General features: G+C 45.1%; 1 protein-coding gene across 2 annotated transcripts in view; it reads left to right on the top strand.

Annotated features, from left to right (window-relative positions):
- The window catches only part of PID1 (phosphotyrosine interaction domain containing 1), a 221,761-nt gene extending 206,191 nt beyond the window's left edge, over positions 1–15,570 (top strand). For both annotated transcript variants that reach the window (XM_066345922.1, XM_066345923.1), the window contains exon 3: positions 13,400–15,570. In XM_066345922.1, coding sequence (XP_066202019.1) covers positions 13,400–13,876 — 477 coding nt within the window. In that variant the 3' untranslated portion in view covers positions 13,877–15,570. The remainder of the gene's footprint in view (positions 1–13,399) is intronic.
- Positions 15,571–19,594: the final 4,024 nt, after the last annotated feature.

Genomic DNA, 19,594 nt, shown 5'->3' with positions numbered 1-19,594 from the left:
TTACACAATGCCCTTTCATTTAGGTGTGCCTAACTTTGCCGTGATTAGGTTCAGTGATTAGCAGGGAGGTCACAGAATGATGCTGTGTCCTTCACAGTACACTCACTGTATTAGTTGGTTATAATAGGGTCTTCTAGGATTCTCCACTGAAAACTTACTGCTCTCCATTTGTAATGAATACGATTCCTGCAGGGAGATACTTTGAAGCTATATAAATATTCAGTTTCTCATCAGATGTATAGTTCTGGTCTTAGCATGAATTGATGACTCTTGCCTAAAGCAATTCTTACTATGGTAGTAATCTACCTTTATAGATTTATGTTCTAAGAACTTTCCCTTTCATTAATTTATTATTTTCTTTTTACCTATGTATATCAATATTAACTCATGGATCCTTTTTTTATATTATGAGATTTTATTAATATTGTTGTTATTTATTTTGATGGTCAAACTGTCCCCAGTTTGGCTAATAGGGATTCCTGTCAGCTGATGCTGTCCTTTGGACAAGTTTTTGACATTCTCTGAACCCTGGCTACATTCTATCACAGCATGACATTTCGGGATCATCTCATGCTTTTCATATGCTAACCTTGGAATCAACCGTTTCTGCAAGGAGGCCTGGTTTCTCTCAGTGGGGACTGATACTTAGAAAGCAGGATTTGGGCGTTAGGTATGCTCATTACTAGTGACAGGCCACTGCTCACAGAGGCCCTCCGTGGGCACTGCTAAGAAGTATAAATATATTATATATGTGTATGGGCGATGAATAATGGATACACAAACACACCTCTGTGTCAGGGTCAGTGTTCACCTGTCTGTGTATATTGCAAACCATCATTTCTTTCAATGACGCCAGTTCCAGTCCAGTGTCACTGGGTTCTTTCTGGACTTTCTCCTTCTCATATTTGCAACACCCTTCTCCAATGATGAGAAACCTGGTTCTCGATCTTTTCCATGTAGTTCCTTTTAGCTTAATCATCTGATACACATGGAGTAGATTCAGCATTGCAAATGGACCCCCACTTTGCAAAATAAGCTTTCTCCCTGAATCTCAGTGTTGGTTTAGAGCCCTTTCTGTCCTTAACCTGAGGGCGTCTAGTCAAAATACTTGGTTAAGATGTTTCTTGGGCGTGTTGTTCCTCTTTTCACTGTAGTTATGTTTTCCATTTGCATTTGGTTAGAATTTTTCCGTTGTATTTTTGTTTCATTTTGAATTTTTCTTCTCATTCCTCTTGATGGCATTATTTTTGTCAATACGATTCTAAACAATAACTAGACCAAATATGTACTTGGAAAAGTATCACTCCCCCATTTCTTCTACCCTATTTCCAAATCCCCATCACTTCCAACCCATTTCTAGCCACCCTCTCTGGGTTTAACCAACCTCCGGTTTTCCTTCTTGTGTTTCTTTTATCACAAATGAGCAGACATAACAATTTACATTTGTACTTCCCTGTTTTGCTTACATAAAATACATAGATAAGTATTTTTTCTCTGCTTGTCATCACATGACAATATGTCCTGTAATTCACTCTATACAGGTTGTGTATACACTTCTATACAGAAGCTCTTTCTCATTCTTCTTCACACATCTGTAATAGTACATTAGATGAATGAACTATAATGTATTCAACTGCTCGCTTTTGTATGAGCATTTAGATTGCTTTGTATATTTTTTAATTACAGATAATGCCATAATGGATAAACTTGTGATTATATATTTTCACATTACGGGAGGTATTTTCAAGATAAATTCCCAAACAAGGCATTGCTGGGTCAAGAGCCATGTTATATATTGCCAATTTCCTTACAAAAAAAATTGTATCAGTTTGCAATCCAACCAGCAGTACCTGAAAGTGTTTGTTTCTCCATAGCCTTGCCAACGTAATAGGTACCATGCCTTTTCATTTTCACCAGTCTGATAGGTATCTCAGTGTAGTTTTATTTGCATTTCTTTAACTGTAAGTACATCTTTTAGGAAAGAATCAATCAGGTAAGACATAGTCTAAGGGTTTCATTTAGTTTTCTATAAAATAGATCAGTATTCTAGTTGGCCACACAGCTTTTAACTAAACGGCAGATATTTCCTTCATATATTTAAATAGTTGCAAAGAATATGATCTCTATCATGTTTTAAATGCTATAATTTCAAATAAAATTACCACGTGGCTCTTTTTAATGTAGTCAATATAATCTAAATACCAAACTGCATCTCTTTAAAATATTTCATGAACAAGCTCTTTTTTAACAACCGTAAATGTTATGTTTTCTTTTTCTTCCTGGTCTCTAATATCCCTAATTCCCCACCCCCCCACCCCCAATGTCATCCTAGTGTAATAATAGTAAGTGTGTACTCAAGAGTCTTCTGTTTATGATTATCCTGTGAGACGACACAAAGAATTCAAGTGAGATATTCAGATTGGAAATCTCACCCAGTACCAAACTTTCCTAATAACTTCAGGGACAGAAATCATTAGAAGGCACAAGCAAAACATAGTGAGACCCAGGCCATTGGGGCGGGTCTTTCAGTCCTTTCTTGAAGCATCATTAATTGGGCTAATGTGATTTTAACCCAGGAGATACCTAATACTGTGCGTACTTGCATTAGTTCTGCAGAGGAGAGCCCTTTGCATCTTTACCCCCTTTACTTTGTACTTCGTTATATAGCCTAGAGCAGTGGTCCCCAACCCCCGGGCCACGGACCGCTACCGGTCCGTGGGCCATTTGGTACCGGTCCGCAGAGAAAGAATAAATAACTTCCATTATTTCCGTTTTATTTATATTTAAGTCTGAATGATGTTTTATTTTTTAAAAATGACCAGATTCCCTCTGTTACATCAGTCTAAGACAGGGGTCCCCAAACTACGGCCCGCGGGCCACATGCAGCCCCCTGAGGCCATTTATCCGGCCCCCACTGCACTTCCGGAAGGGGCACCTCTTTCATTGGTGGTCAGTGACAGGAGCATAGTTCCCATTGAAATACTGGTCAGCTTGTTGATTTAAATTTACTTGTTCTTTATTTTAAATATTGTATTTGTTCCCATTTTGTTTTCTTACTTTAAAATAAGATATGTGCAGTGTGCATAGGGATTTGTTCATAGTTTTTTTTATAGTCTGGCCCTCCAATGGTCTGAGGGACAGTGAACTGGCCTCCTGTGTAAAAAGTTTGGGGACCCCTGGTCTAAGACTCACTCTTGACGCTTGTCCGGGTCACGTGATACATTTATCCATCCCACCCTAAAGGCCGGTCCGTGAAAATGTTTTCTGACATTAAACCAGTCCGTGGCCCAAAAAAGGCTAGGGACCACTGGTATAGGACAACATCTTCCTTCTTAGAAGCATGTTTCCTGGAAAACACCAGGGATTTCAGGTTTGCTGCTAGACGATTATAAAATATCCTTGATATCTGTGACCACAGGAAATGTCACCGGATTACAAAACATCACTAACAAAGGCCTCTGTGTAAATGTACTCCAGGAAATATGCACTTTAGAAAGCCTGTATTCTACTGTAGTGCTGTTGCTGCTATGAAACACCATGGAGAATGAGCGGTAAGCCTTTCTAAATCGTCCTGTCCCCTCGGAGGTTGACAGAAGTACGCTGTTCGAGTCCTGGGCAGGCTTAGCCCGGGCACCCAGGCTCCTGAGCTGTCTCTTGGCCAGCCAGCCAAGCCGGGCAGTGGATAGTAGACTGCTAGCAGACTTTGAAGGGTCTCCTTCAATTAGTCCCCATCCTGGTCCAGCCACAAGATAGCTGGGTCCACTCCTACACTGCAGAGGGATAGGTGATCTGCCCAAAAATAGAGCCCAGAATGGCACCCACGACTCACTCTGGAGAAGAGACACCTAGCTTTGTTTCGGAATCATCTGAGCTTGTTGTGTATGGCCCACAGGAGCCTGAGGGGCGGGGGAGGAGTAGGACCCCAGAGCTACTGCCACCGCAAAGGGTGCCCACGTCTGCCCAGCGCGGAGCCGGGGCCTCTCCAGCGGGCTTCCCACCCTCAGCTGCCTTCGCCGAGGAATGTGCACAGCCCAGCCCAGCGTGGCGCTTGGTGCCTGGAGCGACTCTGCATCCCCTGATGTCTGGCCTGTTGGTAGGCGAGCCCCAAGAGCAGGGCTGGGGCCAGCTCAGCACATGTTTGACATTTGCTCTTTGGAATTCCTCTTTGAAGTGGGGAGTATTTGCTTTGTAAAGCCCCATTGCAGAGTTCTTCAGGAATGCCGTCTCTGAATATTAAGCATGCATTCTTATCTCCTTCTGTTAATTATTGAGGCTCGCATCGTCATTTCAATCTCCGGGCCATGCAAACACATCTCAGGTTAAGGACTCCATCACTCTGACTCCAAACCTTTTTCAGAGTGTTTAATAAGAACCTGGTGGAGTGTTTGTCACCTTTTCATGTCCCCGACCAGGACTCAGTCTCAGGCGGACGCTTGAAGAAATGGCCGGGAAGAAAGTAGATGGTATGAAAGTGAAAAATAAGGGGTCCGTGTACCCTTCAGTGAAGGAAACTGGAGCGGTGGAAAGACCCTCTGGTGGAAAGACCCCGTGTTCTGCGTCTTGCTCTCTGAGCAAGATGGTTTGGGACAAGTATCCTCAGCTCCTTGGATGTCAGAGTCATCACGTCTGCATGACAGGCAAGGTATTAGGTTGGCACGAACGGCAGTGTTTAGCTCAAAAATGCTCATAATGCTGATGACATACCTTTGAATCATCAGCAGTGAATTACAATACAATTATCATCAGTACTTTGAGCTTACACTCTGGGGAAATTTGCTTGTCAGGTCTCCAAAATAAAGGAAGAAGAGACCTAAATAAAGTAGACTAGAAGCCGAGCAGCCTAAAAACAGATGACCGTGTTGTTGCAAGATTACAGTGAAGGCTAATGGGTTTGACTGGAACGTCCTAAGGGGACAAACACAGGTGTCAAGTGTGGCCCCATATCCCCACTGTCCAGTCACCAGGGCAAAAGTGAAGTCACCGGTGGCATTCCAGCTGCCGATCCCTTCTGTTTGGGAAGCAAAGTCTGCCCTTGTCTCTTTCCTTGGTGTCTTCCTTGCTGCCACACGCCTTCCCCTCCCTCTTGTCACTCCCCCAGAGCCTCCGCCTGCCTGGCTTTCTACTTCAGCAAGCATCTCAGGGGAGCCAAGCCGTAGAGAGTGCCAAGACCAATGAACCTTCATGGGACACAGCTTGACCCAAGGAATGAACTCCAAGTGAAGATTAGTCTTGTTCTGTTGGCGCCATCTGGGTGGAAAGACCTTTTTGAACCCAAGAGAGGTTTGCTGCGTTCATCGCAAGTACTCGCGAAGGCACGTGTGTGTGCCTTTCCCCCCAAGGCCAGCCCGGCCTGCGTAACGCTGAGCCCCGTGAACTTAGGGCTAAGCATCGTCGGTGTACGCAGAAGGTTAAGTCCCGAGACGGCAGAGAGCTTTATTCATTCTGTTCACTAATATATACCGGGTTCCCAGTAGGTGCTCAGCAAACACTTCTGAAATGAAAGTACAGCTAAAAGGAATTTCATTTTCAAGCCCAGAGCTTATCTCTTTTATATTTCTCACACTAACTTCATCGATTTCACCGTAAACAGCATTTATCCTTTAATGCCTTCTTTGTGGCTGAAAGCGTGTGATACAGGTTCAGGGTCAGGATTAGCATTGGGTTTGTGTTTGCATTGTGGATTGTTATGTAATTGGCATATAGATCTATCCTGACTCCGCAAAGTACCTAGTGAAGGTGTGCTGCTGCTCTGGGGAGGAGGGAGTCTATTCAAGCTGGGATCAATCTCAGGGTTTTGTCCTTTCTCCTTAGCTCTGAAACATGCAGGTGGGAATTAGTGCGGGGGGGCAGAGAGCTGGACTCTGGCATTTGGCCTCAGGTAACGAGCGGCTCTTCTGCTTCTCATCCTTTGCCTTGTCTGCCAAGGGCTGCTAGGATTCCCAGTGGAGTTGTCCCCACCCTGTGTTCACACCGTGTGACTTCATGTCAGCTCCTACAGACGGTGCAAGAACACTAAGACCTTTCACATCCCAGGACAGACCTCAGGAGAGTCTTTGTTCTTGGCATGTCCACCTGCAGAAACCTCACCGGAAACCACCCCAGCCACGCTAGTGAGGCTAGGAGGCTGGGTTTATCCGGCCTGGAAGGGAGGAGGTCCCCAGGCAACCAGGCACTTGGGGTCTTCCATGATCTTCTGTCCCATCTCATGTTCTTCTTTGGGGGCCCTTGTCATTATCCACTCCATCTGACAGTTCATTTTCAGGTGAGTAGAGTCAGGGTCCTGAACAAGAGTGTTTCAGGTTGGAATAAACCCAGACTGGCCACCAGGAGGAAGGAATGGAATGATGTCGACTCAGCCGGAAGGGCGCATGCCAGACACCCAGGGTCGGTCTGTCACACATGAGCAGGGAATGGGGACTCATGAGTGCAGAGCTGGCTGGGGTGTTGGAAAGCTCCTGGGTGGGTGGGAGAGGTTGTGAGGACCCTGCTCTGTCCTGACCTGTCAGCCTGTTAACCCTGCAGAGACTCGGGCGGGCGCCTTGGTTCCATGGCCTCTCCGTATTTTCCCATGCTGTGCATATGCTCAGAACACGTCCTCCGTTGGGGTCGGAGGTTAGGGCTAAGCCCCTTCACACATATTGCAAACGTCTGTATCTGGGACGTCGGTTTATGCCATGAATGACACATGGGGAAAACTTTTCTTTCTTTTTTTTTTTTTTTTGCTCTGTTTATTTCTTGCAAAATGATTCATTCTTAATAAGCTTCTTGCCCAGTGCCTGTTTCTGCAACCACAGAAAAGATGCTAGTATTTCCTGCATATTTTCAGCTGGTTTTTACTCCTGAAGAGTCTTCTGTCATCTTCCAAGTCCCCTTGTTCCAGCACTGAGGGAGGTGACAGCAAAAACAAACAAACAAACAAAAAAACACACACATACAAAAACCAAATGTGTCTACCCAATGGACATTTAGTGACCAGTTCCTTGAGTCGGTGTTTCTTGTACTCGGCGGCTCTGGAAAGTCTCCGTCCTTAAGGATGAGGCTCAGAAGAGACTTATTCACCTCGAAGACATTCGCCTCTCTCCAGATGGCCAGGAGAGCAAAACTTTGTTAACCAGACATGCCGTCGGTGGGTCACAGCTATGTTGGCAGCTGACCCCCGGAAGCAGCCGTGCACACTGGGTCCTGTGTTCTTACTCACCGGATGGGGTGCAGGGAAGCTTCCCCCAGGAGGAAGACAGAGGCAAGAAATGAGCTCTCTTTGAACTCTTAGAGTAAATCTCTGAAATAGTGTCGGCACAGAAGGACACAGAAATAACACCCACGTTTCGGGGTTGCTGTTGACTGAGACGTGTGTGCGTTCTGCTCCCTTGTCCACGGAGGGCGGGGCTGCGTGCACAGAGTCAGCAAATTGTTACTGCGAGACAACTGATTTTAAAACGCTTTTACACATTTCCCTTCAAAAGCAGGGCCATAAGCCACATTTCTCAAGATGCTGTAATCAGCTGAGCTTCTCGGCCAGGTCTCTCCTGAACGATGTATATATATATTCACCTTTTTCATCAGTGACTTACAGTCAACTACGTGGGTTAATGCTCGACTCTGGAGAATTTAATGGGAGATGTTGGAAATATGCAGGCAGGTAGTAAAGAGTTGACTTATTAAGGGAAAGTCCCCGGGCGAAGTCAGGATTCTGGAACACGGGCCATTATGAATGATAGCAGGGTTGATGGACAGGAGTCATTCTGAAGGCGGGCTGTGTTGGTACATCGTTTTATCATTATGTGTTTTGTTTACCAAAAAAAGCCTATTTTGGTAGTTCCTTTTTATTCCATTTCTAAGAAAACTCTATTCTGATCATTCTTCCTCTATATTTCTTTGAGAAGTGCCAACCTGTTGACATTGTGTCTTTGTATTTCTGTCACAATGTTGTCACCTCCACAAAGGCAGCAAAGCAAGAGCTTCACAGACTGGCCAGGTTCACCCAGAGGCACCGGTTCGACCCACTGACTCCTGCTGTGTGTTGACCAGATCCTGCAGGAACCAGTTCATTCCTGGGACTGTTCAGAAAGGTTTGGGCAGGGGTAACTCCTCTGAATCAATGAAAGACTCGGCCAAGCGCCTTGCCAAGGCCTCAGGTGAGGAGATCCTGGTGCTGTCGGCACCAAGAGCTGCCGGCACTAGAGAATCGAGCATTTTCCTGGCACCTCAAGAGCATTTTTGCTATTGATAATTCGGAGCTGGTAGGAAGGGCTTGTCTGTCCCCTACAGTCTCTGTGGCCTCCGGTGCAAATTCTAGCTGAGAGCAGACCTCAGCTGTGAGTCCCCTTGTCTGTGTCACAGTGGAGAGGGGTCATGGCACGACCCACTTACAGCATCCCTCCATCTGCGGGCTTGGTGACACTTCACAACGTGAAGCTAGTGGCCTATTCAGGATTAGTCCTATAGAACATATTTATGCTTCTCTTTTCAAAGAAAACTTTTAGAAAAAGTGCCCAAAGTCGGACCTTCTTGAGATTATTTTCTTTGATTTTATTTTAAATACATTGTACATTTTTTTGAGTTTTGGAAAACAGATGATATATTATAAACATTATATATTAAATATATAGTAGAATGTAATATTATATACATATGTTATTATTTGTGCACCATTTTACATGACAATTTTAAATTTCTGAGTCTTACTTTCTGCAGTTATAAAACAAGAATGCACTTGTAAAGAAATGCCTCCTTCTATATTGCTATGGAGAACAGTGTCATTTACAAAAGCACCAGACAAAAGAATGATGTTCATTTTATGGAAGAACACACTGCATTTGGATGTTCCTATAAATCTATAATTTCTCTGATAGGCCAAAGCTGGGGAAAATGAATAAATGACTAAAAGTGAAATTAGTTGTAAATGACTTTCATTTGATAGCAAAATAGTCCAGGAATTCAACACATGTCTTCTTAGGCTGTCTTTTCTATGCAATTTTCTTCACAAATAGTCGATACATTTCTGAAATTCCCGTAGTTAGCAATATAAACTAAGTCTCCCAGAGCCACCATCTGACCTGAGCTTCTTGTCCTTTAAAATGGCTTAGGGTACAAAGTGCTTTTTTCCTTAAGTGTGTACAGATGTTTGTTACTACTATTCAGTGTCTATGTGACTTGCCTGAAGATGTATGTGAATAGTGACTTGAGACCTTGTGGCTCATGTGTAGTGTTCTAGTCAGGTGACTTTGGTGAAATGGGCCTTCTCCTCTCCCTCTCCCTCTCCCTCTCCCTCTCCCTCTCCCTCTCCCTCTCCCTCTCCCTCTCCCTCTCCCTCTCCCTCTCCCTCTCCCTCTCCCTCTCCCTCTCCCTCTCCCTCTCCCTCTCCCTCTCCCTCTCCCTCTCCCTCTCCCTCTCCCTCTCCCTCTCCCTCTCCCTCTCCCTCTCCCCTCCCCTTCACTCCCCTCCCCTTCCTTTTCTTTTTCTTCTTTTTCACATGAGAGGAAGAAAGATAGAGAGACAGACTCCTGCATGTGCCCCAACCGAGATTCACCCTGCAACCCCTGTCTGGAGCTGATGCTCTGCCTATCTGGGGCCATTCTCACAACTGAGCTATTTTTAATGCCTGAGGCAGAGGCACCATGGAGCCATTCCCAGCACCAGGGGCCAATGCACTTGAACCAATCGAGCCATGGCTTCAGGATGGGAAAAGAGAGAGGGGTGGGGGAGAGAGAGAGAGAGAGAGAGACGGAAAGGGGAAGGGTGGAGAAGGAGATGGTCGCTTCTCTTCTGTGCCCTGACTGAGACTTGAACCTGGGACATCCACATGCCAGGTAGAAGCTCTACCACTGAGCCAACTGGCCAGAGCCAAAGATACTTTCCAATTAAGTTTGATTTCAAGATATTACATCTATGTATTAAGTTGTAACTCAGTGTTTTCAATTTTTTTGGATAAATGTCTACCTATTATTTGTGTCTTTCATTATCGTCTTATTAAATTTTTTTGAGCTACTGATCTCTGCCCCATTTTTCTCTGAAGTGCACTTCTGAAATAAAACTTAATGTCCCTTAAACTCTTTAGTTTTTAGGTAATAAATATTTATAAGGGAGAAATACATTTTGTCTTCGTTGTCAAAATTTTACTACTGTGAAATTGCTTTCCATTGGAGTGAGTCATTTACGACTTCTAATAACATTTTAAACTCACCCTGTCATTAGATTGCAATAGAAGACACTGTGTAATTTTTTTAAATTGTGCATGTGTTTGGGAGGGGAGGTGGGTACAAGCTTAGAGTGAATCAAAGGAGAGTCCTATTCTCCAAAGGATATCAAATATAAAGTTACTTCTAGTTCCAGTGGCTAGTAAAAAATACGCTTTCACTTCGAGCACTGGAGCTTGTTTTCTCCCCATTTGCTTTTAAACTCGCAAAAGTAAAGATGTCATAGAAACGAATGAGTTACTGATGCGTGGCACAACTTGGGTGAACCTTGAAAACATTATGCTGAGAAAAAGAAGTTAGGCACGGAAAGTCACGTAGTATATGATTCCACTTATCTAAAATATGAAGCATAGTAAATCCACAGAGACAGGAAGCAGATTGCTGGTCACCAGGGTTTTGGGAGAGAGGACAGTGCAGAATGACGGCTCACCTTCGGGTGTAATGAAAAAATCTTGGAACTCTTTAGAGCAGATAGCTGTACATTTTGACTACTAAATGCCACTGAATCATATGCTTCAAAATGGTAAAGTTTTCTGTGATGTAAATTTCACTTCAATAAAAAATAAATAAATAAATTTAAATTATAAAAATAACACAGGTATCATCAAGTACCATGGACAGAAAGAACATTTTCAGAAAATGGTATTCAAGAACGCTGTATGATACAGTGGCTCACAAAGCCATCTTTATTATCTGATTCCAATCCAGAGTGACAAGGAACTGGTCAACCAGTTGTCCCCTTTGGGGACTAGGGATAGTCACAGTGTCTGAGATATTGTCCCCCTTCGGTGTATTGTCACCCTGCCTCCTGGCCGGGCAGTTGCACGCCATCTTGCCTGAGCGTTCTGCTGTTGGCCAGCCCTCCCCATCCATCTTCCTTCCTGGCATCTTCAGGGCTTCCAAGATTACGACCTGGATCAAATCCGGGCACTCCTTGGGCTGTAGATCCTTAGAGGCATTCCATCAAGAGCAGAGAGGTCCCTACTCCCCAGACTGCACGCAGGGTCCTCCCCCAACGCTCTGGCTGTTCTTCTTCACTGGTCCCGGACCTTCTGTCTCTTCTTCTGGGCTGCCTTCCGCCACAGCCCAATGTGTGGTCAGGCCAGAGTGGCCCGTTTGCTCACCCTGGGGGCTTTCCCCTCTGCAGCCCTGCCCTTCCTGCTTCCTCCTTCTCCCCCCACCTTGACTTGTGGGGCTCCTCTCTGGCTTGGGAGGTCCTGATGCCTTAAAGTCCAATGACTCTTCTCTCTGAGACCTTCTGCCAGCAAGGTACCAGAACTTCTTCCGCAAATGTTCAGGGTGCTTTGTGATACCCTTGCCGTCCCTTTTCACAGTTGTCCTTACATCATAATTATGTCTGTGCACGCGCAGAGGGTCAGTGGTGTGTCCAGGGCCATCCTCCAGGGCACGGCGGAGCTGTGCTTCAAATCCTGACTTTGCCCACCTCTGAAAAGCTATCCAATGGCTCCCCATTGACCTCGGGCCGCCCCATCTTCCCTCTTCCCTCCCTGCTGCCCACCTGGCATATTGTCATTATGTGCAATAGGTTCTGGGTAAGTATTTCTAGAATGTGCAGCAGTTATGCATCTTGGCTGAAGAGCTACGTTTGTTTGTTTGTTTGTTTGTTTTTTGTATTTTTCTGAAGCTGGAAACAAGGAGAGACAGACAGACTCCCGCATGCGCCCAACCGGAATCCACCCGGCACGTCCACCAGGGGCGACGCTCTGCCCACCAGGGGCGATGCTCTGCCCCTCCGGGGCGTCACTCTGCCACGACCAGAGCCACTCTAGCGCCTGGGGCAGAGGCCAAGGAGCCATCCCCAGCGCCTGGGCCATCTTTGCTCCAATGGAGCCTTGGCTGTGGGAGGGGAAGAGAGAGACAGAGAGGAAGGGGGGGGTGGAGAAGCAAATGGGCACTTCTTCTATGTGCCCTGGCCGGGAATCGAACCCGGGTCCCCCGCACGCCAGGCCGATGCTCTACCGCTGAGTCAACCGGCCAGGGCATTGTTTGTTTGTTTGTTTTTTTAAAGGGACTGTCCAATTCACTCTTGTTTAAGAGATCAAGCATGAGAAGCTGTGACAGTACTTAATGTCTGTGTTCTGAAGTTTTTGTGAGTGGCCGTTGTAGTGCCGCTGAGTGTCAACATTGCTCTGGAACCACTGTGGCCAAATGTCCTCGTTCAGTTCTCACCGTTTCCGTGGACTGTCTTTCTGGTCCTTTCTTCATTTTGCACTGAATCATCTTCTATTTTGTGTTATTTCTTAAGCGATTTCTCCAGTCTTGTACATTTTCATGATGATAATAGTTCTCTCTGTTTTGATGGGAAAAAAAAAAGAATGACAATCCTTCTTGGTATTCATAAACAGGTTTTTAAGGAGGTACTATTTTAGTCACTTGGAATTACTTTCCTTTGTTTTCATACTGCCCATCTAGCTGTTTGACAAGTAAGCATTCCGGTCTCCGACCATCTGTAGATCTTTCGTTCATTATCACAATAACCAGCTGTTGTCCATCGATTCAAAAACTGTTTAGGTTGAAAAACAACTGTGTTGCTATATATTTTCAAAAATTATTTTGGAGGAAAAACAATCATGTTTTAGGCCATAATTTAAACGGAACTTTTTTTGTGTGTATGTATGTCACTGGCATTTTCTAGAAGCAAGTATTTAAGTGAAATTGAACCGTGATAGGTTTGGAAGGAGAACCAGACTAGGAGATGTGTAGTAAGGATTTTATTTCTCAGATGCACCATCCTTTTGACTCCTTCTTAGCATTAAATTCTTCTTGTGTTGGGTTGGAAATAAACTTCAAGTGGCTTTATGATTTTAAGGAAATACCAATTTATGTAAAAAAAATCATAATCACTCACTCCAATATGTGTGGAAAAGAGGGTAGGGAGAGGGAGAGTAATTCTCTAGAGATTAGAATTTTTTTTTTTTATTAATGTGTTTTTTTTGTTTGTTTTTTTTTTAGATTTTTAAAATCCAAATCTATTTAAAGAATTTCTGTGCCTTTGCTAAATAGGCCACTTGTTAGGGACAAAATTCAAAAATTACTGATGAGCATCATTCATTTAGGGACCAAGAAAGATGTCTCTGCCTTCCCAGTGGGCCACCGTGACTGTTTGAGAACATCCAGACGAACAGCAAGAACAGAGATCGTGCCGTTGACCTTTCCCCTTTCTTCCTCCCTCTGCTCTGCAGGTGACCTACCTGGGGAAGGTGCCCACCGCCGGCATGCAGTTTCCGTCCGGCTGCACAGAAAAGCCGGTCATTGAGCTCTGGAAGAAGCACACGCTGGCCCGAGAAGACGTCTTTCCGGCCAATGCCCTGCTGGAAATCCGCCCCTTCCAAGTGTGTCTCCATCACCTGGACCACAAAGGGGAGGCCACGGTCCACGTGGATACCTTCCAGGTGGCCCGCATCGCCTACTGCACCGCCGACCACAACGTGAGCCCCAACGTCTTCGCCTGGGTCTACAGGGAGATCAACGACGACCTGTCCTACCAGATGGACTGCCACGCTGTCGAGTGCGAGAGCAAGCTGGAGGCCAAGAAGCTGGCCCACGCCATGATGGAGGCTTTCAGGAAGACTTTCCACAGTATGAAGAGCGACGGCCGGATCCACAGGGACAGCTCGTCCGAGGAGGCCTCCCAGGAATTGGAATCCGATGATGGCTGAGAGGACGCGGGGGGCTGGAGCGAAGGCAGCGTGGGTCCAGGGATCCCAGACCACTGAGGAAGAAGCAACGATTGAAATTTCGGATGGAAGACTGCCAAACTATTGGCCGACCCAGCTTTTTAAATTCAGAAGAGCAATTCTAAATCTAAAGAAATGTATTATTAAAGTAATTACATTACATTGAAATCTGCTGCTGCTGTGACTGTGAGCAGGGTGGGAGTGTGGATGGGGAGGAAGTTCTAGACTCCCTCTCTCTCTCTCTCTCTCTCTCTCTCTCTCTTTCTTCTGTCTTCTCATTCCCCAGTACCTCCCTGTAGGAGAGCTCCATGCTGGTTTTCACTATTCTCAGGCAAACCCACTGAGGCTGTTATCTGACGGACCGTTCCAGTTTGCCTTATGAAACCCAACAAGAATGCTAGATGCACTTACCAGACCCCTCGCCATGGGCTGGGGGCGGTGGGCACCGACGCTGGTGCAGAAGTCGCAGAGGCCGAGGGAGGCATGGGGTGGGGGGTGGATTCGATCCTGAGACTCCCCTCCCAGGGCCTGTTTCAGAGTCTCTCCTCAGTAAGCCAATGAGCACAGCCTTCACTGAGCTTTACAACTAACTAACAGCCTGGTAGTTGGCAGTTCATTCACAGTTAAGGATAATGCTTTTATTTACGTGAATATATCAAGTAGTACCTTCTTCTTGTATTCACTTCATCTGTTTTCTTAGAATCCTTGCGACTGCTAATAACCCCTCCCTTTTCCTGTCCCGCCCACCCACCCGCCATCTTTCCGCTTCCAACCCGTGCCGACACCCCCATGGGGGTGGGCCTCGGCTCACACTGCAGGACCCCAAAAGGGAAAGACATAGCCGAGCAGATGACAGCGGTCATCAAACCAGCTAGGCGTTTCAAACAACCCCCCCCCCCCAACCAACAGACACCTTGGAAAGAAGGAAGGCGTTACCAGCAAGTGAACAGACCCCAGGCAGGCTGCCCTTTCTTCAACCCTGGCTTATGGTAACTTATTGAGTTGATGGTCCAGTCTGATGGGTCCTTCATGGCAAGCTTCTAATCTGATTTGGTATTGTCACCAAGGAAGCCTGGCTGCCGCCACTCAACATTGCACACCAGAGAGTTCCGTAAACTTGGCTTGTCTAGAGAACCTGAGAAATCTGACCCTGTTATCCTCAAATTGTTAACATCTCGGGGTCAGGATAGCCAGTGTGTTTGCTATTTCTAATGCGAAGCTCTCCCTAAGCCTGAGATGTTTCAGTTTCATGGTTCTCTCAAAGTCATAAACACCAAGGAATGAAATGGCGTTGTTAAAATACATAGCATTTCAGGCCGAGAGCAGATGGCTGATTTCCCAGGTAATGCTGCTCATCTGTGAGCCTGTGTTTAATCCTGATAATATTAGGGGCACTGGGGCACCTTACAGAGAAGCCTTAAATGAGAGCTAGCCGCATCTGGAGAGCAATGGTGTTGGGGTTTCGGTCTGTGTATCTGTGTGTCCCTGTATGCGTCCCTGTTGTGTACATGTGCCCTTGTATGTGGGTCCCGGTTTAAGGCATGTAGAATTAGCATGGAGTCATATTGAGAGGAACCTGCCTCTTGGAGATATGCTTGCTGCTTTTCAACACATGTAAACTATTCTTGAGCATAAATGCATTCATTCTTTAATAAAAATATGTTTGCATTAAGAAAGCTGAGGCGTTTCCTACTTCATGTCTTTCCTTTCTACGGAAAAAAGAAATAGAGTGGGTTGAGAAAATAGGGAATTCCATCAAAGCACATGTTTCAACCTGGTCACAAATACACCATTTCTTGATTGTGTTTTAAAAATAGCATTTTATTTTCTAACTCCCAACTTATATTTCATTACTCCTCCCCCGCCTTTTTTTTTGGGGGGGGGGACAAAGACAGAGAGAGGGACCGATAGGGACAGATAGACAGGAAGGGAAAGAGATGAGAAGCATAAATTCTTTGTTGTGGCACCTTAGTTGTTCATTGATCGCTTTCTCATATGTGCCTTGACATGGGGGGTTACGGCAGAGCGAGTGACCCCTTGCTCAAGCCAGCGACCTTGGGCTCAAGCTGGTGAGCCTTGCTCAAACCAGATGAGCCCACACTGAGGCTGGCGACCTTGAGGTTTCAAACCTGGGTCCTCCATGTCCCAGTCCAATGCACTATCTACTGTGCCACCACCTGGTCAGGCTTATTACTGCCCCTTAACTGAGATGGTGACATGTCAGCAGTGGAAACCGTTACTTAGGATGCTGAGCCAATCTCAGAGGAGAACCTTCTGGAACATTTTGCAAGTGACTAAAACTAGTAACATCTCCCCTGCATCTCTGAACTCCCAGGCGGTGAACAGGGAGTGAGTCCATCTGACAGGACTGGTGACAAACACCCTCTCCAGACCACGAGTGCTCAGAACAGCCCTTGAATTGAGCGTGGCAGGCAGGTGGCCTGGAGCCCCGCGTCTGGAGCAACGCCCTTCCTGGGAGCGGTCACAGCTGTGAGGGTCCCCAGAGTGAAAGCACGGTGCCTGGTGAGGAGATGACCCCGAGTTCTACCCAACTGCTCTGATGAAAATGGCCTTTTCTCTCCGGTTGAACTTTTTAACGTTTCGGGCTCACTCTATCGTCTTTGAATATGTTTCTAAGAGGGGGAGATGCAAAAGAAATACAGAACCCAGTCTGCATACATTTCAAAACAACACCATCTTCCTCCCTCAGTACCCTTGGGTCCCAAGGGCACCCACGGTCATTTATCACAGGGAGCCATTATTCGCAAGGATGTTTCGGAGAGCTCAGTGTGCGTGCTAAATAATTGGCTCTGATAATATTGGCAGGAGCTTTTGCTTGAGATGATCAGTAAGCAATTTAAGGATAAATACACAACAGCATCTTTCAGACAGCTAATAAAGTCCCTTGGGAGAGCCGATGCCAGTTCCGCAGAGAGGGCTGATTCACGCTGGCGTTAGTATTTTTTAATGGGGTGTTCTCTCCCCTTCTGTTCTATGCTTTCTACACTGGATGTCACAAAGCACTTCTGTGTGTGTGAACTCAGAGATGCCCCTCCAAAGGAGGCTGGAGGTGGGTACGGCAGTTGCTTTAGAGAGGGGACAGCAAGGATCAGGGAGTTTATGTAGTTGGCAAAGACAGCGCAGCGAGGGTGTGTTGGAAGGAGACTGGAGTCCTCTGCATTTTTCTATTGCTCTGTTGAAGCCAGATCCACCAGTTCTGAATTTTTTATTTCCATCGCACTTAAAACCCTCCAGCTTACTTTAAATGAACACACTAAACCGCCATCAACAGGCCTCTTCTGCTCTTCATTTTTGAAGTCTTTTTGATAGCCAGTGAATTGTTTTAAAAGCAAACAAAGGCCCAAGAGGTTTTATTGCTGCACAACTGACATGTTGTGAGATTTTGCTTAAGCATTTTATTGGCTGTGGTTAACAGAAAAGAAAACCACTCTCTCCACCCCTAAAAAACACCAAAATGCATGTTTTGTTTTGTTTTGTTTTTCTCTGGACATGTGAGGACTGAGTCGGATCCTTTCATTACAGGGTTCTATAGCACCTATAATTCCCCTTCAGCTCTGTCATCTCAGCTTGCCGTTACGCGTTCATTTGTGTAATTATGTAAATAGTTTGTTTAAGCCTCTGGGGTGTCAGGACCATGAAGAAAGGTGACTGTGCCCCCTTTTTTTTGCTCACATTTATCCCCAGGTCCTGCAGGCAGGATCCGGCATGTAGGGAAAACTCAGTAAGTTTCTGTTAGCAGGTTGGATGGAGGAATAGACAGACGGAAGGAAAAACCATGACGTGAGCCTTTGATTTGCAAGTTCTAGCACAATCCTGGGTCCCAGGAAGGTATTCTGAAGACTGTCTTGCTCACTTTCTTCCAAGGTGAACCAGTGGCTTCTTATTGAAGAAAAAAACATCCCTCACCTTACTCCAGAAAGAGCCGGTGTGGCTTCTTACAGAGAGAAGAATCATGTTCAGTGTCAGCTACACGATGGAAACAGAAGAAATGTTACCCCAAGGAAGTAGACAGATAATGTACTTTAAGACATCTGCATTTAGTAGATTACAGAGTTCTTGCCATGCATTTGTTTCTGTTTATTTCTGTCACTGAAAGAGGAGACAGGGAGATGAGGAAGGGCATGTTTATTTTCTCACTGTGCCTATGAATTTAACTGGCTTCTCCCCAAATTTATACTTTAGAAAAACATTTTTGTCCTCTCTTCTGCTTTTCTCCCCACCTTTCCTTTTCTCCTCCTTTTTTTTTTTTTTACCTCAATCGTTTAATTATTTATAGGACACCATTGCAGACTTTCTCTGATTTTAGCAGGAAAGAACATATATGCTCTGAATCTGAGATCACATTTTGATTCAAGATGCAAAATTTAGCGAGATTGTCGAGTACTGCAGATTATCCTAAAATTGTTGCTCCTATTATTTATTTTTCAGTCAGATGGACATAGCGGCAATTTAATACTTCATCACTCACTGTTTCTTAACATTCCAAAGACGTGCTATCTTCTCTTCTCCGTGATGAGCCCCAGGCTGAACTGGAGGGAAGATGGAGATCCTAATGGTGGTCAAATTCACGTTGATCTTCAAGAAACTTTCTTCTTAGATGCCAAGATTTGGCTTTTGGAGTAATTATTTGGGGGCACATTATTTAACAAAAGAACTTTAGGTGCTCCTTCTGAAGAGGTACCAGCTGATAAAGCAGCCAGAACAGAACTATACAAAAACCTAAACTTAGAACAAAAACAATGGGATGAGTTAAAGCAAAGTGCAAAGACAGCGCAAAATCTAAACTATCTCCTATTTTGAACATTCAACAAATAAACTATGTTTGTTGGAAATTAGTCTAAGACATAGTCTTGTCTACTTGAGCAAAGATGACATTCACAGAGAGATTTGGGGGAAATGTTTCTCTTGGAATGCCCTAGTAAGGATATTTATGTACCCAGAATGGACCATTCAAAGAGCATTTGAAAAGTTTTTGCTTAGGAAACTTATGGCTTACTCTTAAAAACAGCCTCGAGTTCCTACTAAGTTTTTGCTCTCTTGGCTAGTAAGAAGGTACTGATGTGACTGGATGATGGAATTACTGAAATACTACACACATTTTCAACCCCTTCATAATAAACTACCAACAATTAACAATACTTTCATGTCTATAACTTTATATAAGCAACTGTTCCTGAACGGTGGTGGTGCAGTGGATAGAGCATCAACCTGAGACACTGTAGTCATAGGTTTGAAACCCTAAGGTCACTGACCTGAGTACAGGCTGCCAGCTTGAGCATGGGGTGGCCGGTTTGAACACGGAATCATCATCATGATCCCATGGTCACTGGTTTGAGCCCAAAGGTTGCTGAATTGAGCCCAAGGTCTCTTGGTCTTGATCAAGGGGTCACTGGCTTGGCTTGAGTCCCCCCAGTCAAGGCATATATGAGGAACAATCAATGAACAACTAAAGTGATGCAACTACGAGTCGATGTTTCTACTCTCCCTGCTCCTCTTCCTTCCTGTCTCTGTCTCTCTTTTTTGCAAAAAAAAAAAAAAAAAAAAAGTTTTTATTCCTTTATCTAAACATGCATAATAGACAGAAATTAGGTCATTTGAAAGCATTATGAGGTTTGTGAAATAAGATGTGTTGCTCCAGGGATTTGCTTGATTTCAAACCTGTCATTCTGAACCCTGGTT

Source organism: Saccopteryx leptura, chromosome 7 (genome assembly GCF_036850995.1).
Source record: "Saccopteryx leptura isolate mSacLep1 chromosome 7, mSacLep1_pri_phased_curated, whole genome shotgun sequence".
Lineage (NCBI taxonomy): Eukaryota > Metazoa > Chordata > Mammalia > Chiroptera > Emballonuridae > Saccopteryx > Saccopteryx leptura.
Note: the sequence above shows the minus strand (reverse complement) of the source record. Positions and strands in the feature narration are given on the sequence as shown.